A 6000-nucleotide genomic window follows, 5' to 3' on the forward strand; every position below is an offset into this window, starting at 1 on the left:
AGCACAAATCCAAACCATAGCCCCATACCAGCTACCGTGAAGAAAATTAACTCTAGCCCAGCCACAACCAGCGCAACTGTAAAGTGTCTGCTATTCCCTGCCTATAGCTGATGTTTCTGAGCTGCCAAATACCCTCTAGAGTTTTTAAAAGTTCACTGTTCCCTGCTCTCATAGTTGTTGTGCACAGCTGCGTTTTTGTCTCTTCTCATCAGTGAGAGACACGCGGACATACGCTTACTTCATGTGTGTCTACAACCGTGTTTCTATGTATACTTACACATATTTATCAATGAAGTCTATGCTCTGAAAAGGAATATCTGTGTAATCTTAAAGCAGGGTCTCCTGGAACATCTAGCTGGAGGTACTGATGTACCATCCATGAAAATTTCCTATCAATCGTTTTGTAATCAAGTAATCAAGGCGAAGCATAACAATTGTAAAGTCAACCAAGTGACTGCAGTGCCACTTGAAAAATAAGTATTTTGTTACTGGCAGGTTTTGCAAAACATGATTTTGGAAGTGAAACGACAATCTCAGTCAGCTTTCCCTCATTGTGGGGTGTTATTTTCTGGTCAAATTAATTTATAGCCCTTTTTTGAGGTGACTGAGATTTTGTTGCATGAAGAACTGTAGTGACTATGTTTTTTGGACACTAACAGCCAGCAAGGACAATTCTTTGCAGTCTCAAAATGGATTTCAAAAGATTTACTGAAATCATCTGTACCAAAAACCTGTTCTTTTCATACAACTGTTTAGAAGAAGGAACAATAATTTGTTAGTAGTGCCAGCACATCACAGTTTAAGGGCTGTTGCCAAAATACAGGTAAGAAATAAAAGACACGATTAAACAGGACAGTAATCTCTACTTCAACCTCTCCTGAAATATTTGTACTTATCAGCATCTTACTTCTTCGAACCACAAATATAATGAACTCTACTGCAGTAACAAGTAATAAAGAGCGAAGACCTAAGACTATTCTGCTTGAGCGCTGGTTTATATTCACACCCGAAGGGTGAATGCTTCATGCTGCTGTGTGGGATGCAAGGGCTTGCAGGAGTAAGACTGAGCATGTATGGAGTTATACAGGAGCATTTATTGAGGTTTTTACTGAAATGCTTCCTTTTCCTGGGTTAAATTACAAGGGGACATAGACTTTACCACAAGGTTTCGTGTGTCAACATCCACATGATGTTTTTTTATTCAGAACAAAAAAATGTTACTTTATCATCTCAGTTGTTACTCTGAGAAGAGAAAATGGCCTCTTGTTAGGGACTTGGGGACTACACAAACACCAGCAAACATTTCTCCAACAAATTTAAACAGAACCACTTGTGTGTGAAAATACGCTCAGAAAGTTGTCTTTTCTGTAACTAGTTATGTGATCATTGCTGTCAATAGCCCTGAAGAAAAATAAAGATGTTTATAGTATTTGTAAAACCAAAAGCAGATGGTTATATTCCTGAGTTCCAGGACTTCAACCTGCTGCAATTTAATTTAATTAAAATGAAAACTGAACAGAATGCATTATTAAATATTGTAATATAGTGGCAGAGGAAATTATTTTGACAAAAATTCATATAATGGATGCAGATAAAGGTCCCTGAGTACTACAGTTTGTCAAATTAAATAAAGCTTTATTGGAATCTAACAAAGCATGCTAACAATGCACTTAAAACATAAAGATTTTTGCTTCTATTTTGCAAGAAGCATAATTAACCTAAACTTTAAGGAAAAGAAAAAAAAATTAAGCACCAGTTAAATAATTTTAAAGTTGTTATCCACCATTATTGCGTAAGCTTTATTCATATTTAAACATATTACGCTTATCTACTTCTAATTTGGGAATCTGTAACTACAGTATCATTTCATAAGATGTTACGTATTTGATTTAAATTGTTTTAAAGTCCAGATATGTACCGGACTTCACGATCACCAGAAGACTCTTAAACGATGCAGAGGGAGCAGGCATACTCAACTGTTCCCTCTCAAACACATTAGTGTTACCGTGCAGTGACAAACTCTGACTACAGGGCACGTGTACCCGTGCTGAGGAAAGCCCCAGGTGGCACCCGTGACCCACCTCGTCCTGCCTGGTCACCCATGGGAGTGCCAAAGGGCACGCTGGAATTTTTTTTTGTTTCTGGATTTGCACAAATATGTGTAAGTGGAGCCAACAACCCATGTAATACCTTCCCTCACTGCAAAACACTAGCAGGAATCTATATCTGCAATGGGTAGGGCTAGATTTGCCCCCTAACAAGGAGGTTTCATGAGACAGCCGGGCCGAAAAGGGCACGCCTGCTCCCCACCACGCGCCATACCTGGGTCATTCAGAGCCCTCTCTGGTGTCGGTACCAGCACCTGACCGACCCCTTCGAAAAGTTGTCCTCCCTTCTGCAGATGTGAGCCAGTCGTGGTAGGTCAGATGCAGATACGATGATGCAGCAATTCAGGACACCTTGCACTAACGGTGGAGTTTTGATCACTTTAGGCCAACGTAATATGTGAGCTACAGCTGGAATGAGAAGACCTGCGCTTCTGCACTAGCATTCATAGCAAATCAGGAAACTAATGAAGCTGAAAATTTATCACTTATTTTCTGGTCGCTTCAGTTTTCAGCTGATTTTGTTCCTGATCTGGCTCATTTCATGATCAAATGAATGTGAGTGGTGGCCCAGGGGTAAGGAGAGAACGTGGGAACGTCCCTTCTGGCAGCAGCCTGCAGTTGTATCTGTTGAAGTAGACTGTGGGACCACAGCCCTGGCATAAGCTCCTTGTTTTCTGATACATTCCTATGTGCATCGCATGACGTAAATCATACTCCGTATTTTGGTCTCATAACCCTTTGTGGACACCAATGGCTATGTCTGCATCATCCTCTGAGTAGAAATGACTAGGACAGTGCTAGAATCCTCCTTTCTCCCATCGCCTCTCCATGCAGCTGCCTCACAGACTACCTGGCTGGGAGCCCATGATAACACGCACTAAATGCTCTGGGAGTTGCAGGGCTTCCATAGCCTGGATGGCACCTTTTGGCTTTGCACGGGCCCATTTGCCGGCACGCAGCCTGTATGGACAACACAATAGGTCTTGAAGAGAGCTTCTGGCTGCCCCTCAACAGCATTTTCATATACGGAATGAGGCATATTCCTTGCAAGGTAGATGGCTCCACGTAGCCCTTGCTGTTCTTGTTTCACAGCCTGCTATAATTCCCCTGACTTAAAAAGCAAAACAAAACTGCTAAGGAAGTGAATAGGGCTTATTCACAATATTAAGCTTTGCTGGTAAGGTAAATAATCTTAATGGAAAGTATCTATAAGATTAGTCCATTAAGCAACATAACCCCAAATTCAATTAAAAAAATAGCAAGCCTTTTAAAAACCAAATCATGAAATTAATGAAAAAAATGGCTGGCTAAATAAAATGTATTTGCACAGACAGCACTTCTGCAGCTATTCTCAGAACAGCTGCTTGTGCTGCTTGGTAAAGAAAGCCTATGACACATGATGATTTTCGTATATCTTTAAACAACAAATCAAGAAGTTTTAACGGTTGGGGATGTGAAATGTAGTAAGAAAGGATGCCTAAAAGTTAGAATTTTGTAAACCCTAAGTGGAAATGACATTTTAAATGTCAAAGCCAAAAAGTGACAGAAACAATGACACACCAAAGGTCATATTCAAAGTAACATTCAAAAACAAAGACAGCTGAATATAATGCCGTTAGTACATAACCATTCTCCGAGGGAAAGGGGGATTTTCAAATTGATTAAATTAGGAAGATGACATTGGAAGAACAAGAAAATAAATGTTCTTAGGAAATCATATGAGTCACTTTAGCTAAAGAGGCATTTGATTTAAAAGAATGGACGTGCAGCAACAAAATTTATAAGCCGCATTTTCCTGGCTTGATGTGTGTGAGCGCTTCAGCTTACATCAAGGTGATTCTACATACCCATAGCCTCGGCCAGACCAGAAACCTTCTGTCCATATATATCTGTCTTATTCCAGGCAAACGTGTAGACCAAATTGGCTGCAGCAGGAAACCATTTCTGAAGCAGACGTCCTTCAACAGCAACTAGCAGATGGACTTTTGTCATTCCAGAAGGGATGGTCGTGTGTGTCAAAATAATGCGCAGCAAAGTTTTATACCCTGGTGTTCGACTGCTGAGATAACTCAGTTTCACAAAACTCGAAGGAATTGGGATTTCCTCCTGGACCACCTTGGAAAAAACCACATCGTTATATCTATAGCCAAGAAAATGCAAAATTATAATAACAACAGCAGGTGCTTATTTTACATTTCACAACCACAATCTGAGCCCAGTACCACTTAAAACACTGAAGTCGTCTGTGTTTATTTCAGCAAGGCAGTAGCCAGGCATATTACAAAATGTCCAGCGCTGGAAACCGCTTTGTCAGCTTACGGGATGGTGGTCTGGCCATTTTGATAAAGAGCCTCTTCCTCTAATGCTTTACTCTTATCTACTGAGGAGCAAACACTATCTCTGTGGACATACTCATAAAATGAGCTCTACAGCTTTACCTTGGCTTTATTATTGGGTTTACTTAATGAGTGTTCTTAACCAGAATACAATTAAAAACTTCTTTTAAATATGCATACACTTTATATATTACATTGTGATTTGAGGATACTATCCTGCTTTGGAGGTAGTAACTCGCATACATTTTATATATTACATTGTGATTTGAAGATACTATCCTGCTTTGGAGGTAGTAACTCTAACTTGGGGAGACCTAAGAAAGAAAACAAACCTTCCCGCTAAACCATCCTCTGTACAGAAGGGCTGGCAGTAAGGCTACGCTCCAGCAAGAAGGGGGATGGCATACGAAAGCGCAGCATAAAAAATCTAACAAGCTAGCTGGGGACGCACGGCAGTGAAGATGAAACAGTCTGGGTGTCAGAGTCATCGAGCTAATACAGGTAAGTCCCCAGGGTGTGCAACAGCGTTCAAATCCCACGGCACCGCTACCGGTGCCGCTGTCTGAATCACTTGGATTAAAGCTGGCTTGGATATGCCCACTGTGGGGTAGCATCAATGCCTGGCTGCAACGAAGATAAGCCCTCAGCAGCGAGAAGGACTGCAAAGACTGCGAGCTTGTGAGGGGAAAAAAAGAAACTTGGCCTTGACCTTTTGAATGATGTGGGCCTTGGAGCTACAAAAAGGGATTCAGCTCTTGTGATCTCCTGAGAGAAAGGAGCTCTTCTGGGACAGACTGTGAGGAAGAGCAGGCAAGAGAAGAGAGCAGCTTCTTGGAGGATGCCACCGCAGTCACTCAAAAGCACTGAAAATGAGACTGTGCTTAATAAGGTTAATGATTTTAGTGTATTTCCGAAATAACAAGCCAACCTGTCACAATCTTAAATTTGTCAAGCTTGGAAAATTACACACTGTTTTGTTTATATTCCCCAGTTTTTCAGTTTTTCTTGTTTAACAATAGATCATTTCACTTTCCAAACAATTTTATTTACACATTGCAACAGTATCACTGTCATAGGATTGCTGCAGTACAGCTGGAGGCCTGCCAGCACTTGTCATTTCGAAACATGAAATGCAGTGTTGCCAGGGAAATCCTGCTCCCTTTATTGTTCCTGATTTGTAGTGTTCCCCTTCTTTAAAAAACATCCCAGCTGCCCCCTCTGTCATACATCTGACATCTCTTCTCATTTTTAATAGAAAAGCAGGAAGAAATATTCATGCATTAATACATGCTAATATATCTCCTTCTCCTATTATTCTGGGTTACTTTTTGTTCATTTCCCAGTACTGTACAATGAAACTTAACACCCTAAGGACTCTCCAATGACAAAAAAAGGACTGAGGGCAGTTTCCCTCTGCATCTTTGGGTACCTCGCTGTTTAAAGAAGACCCAGGAATACCTGATGTGGAGTAATGTGACCCAGTTTTTTCTTACTAGTGTGCATCAGTTAGTCTTAATTTATGTTCATTAGTTTCACTTAATACATTCTGTGAATCA

At 40.7% G+C, this 6000-nt stretch overlaps 1 protein-coding gene across 1 annotated transcript in view; it reads right to left on the reverse strand.

Annotated features, from left to right (window-relative positions):
* The window catches only part of TENM1 (teneurin transmembrane protein 1), a 73951-nt gene extending 69505 nt beyond the window's left edge, over window positions 1-4446 (reverse strand). The window contains exons 1-2 of the mRNA XM_009582966.1: window positions 4391-4446; window positions 3956-4248 (exon numbers count right to left, since the gene is read on the reverse strand). Coding sequence (XP_009581261.1) covers window positions 3956-4248; window positions 4391-4446 — 349 coding nt within the window. The remainder of the gene's footprint in view (window positions 1-3955; window positions 4249-4390) is intronic.
* Window positions 4447-6000: the final 1554 nt, after the last annotated feature.

The sequence above is a fragment of the Fulmarus glacialis genome, unplaced genomic scaffold, assembly GCF_000690835.1.
Source record: "Fulmarus glacialis isolate BGI_N327 unplaced genomic scaffold, ASM69083v1 scaffold31238, whole genome shotgun sequence".
Taxonomy (NCBI): Eukaryota; Metazoa; Chordata; class Aves; order Procellariiformes; family Procellariidae; genus Fulmarus; species Fulmarus glacialis.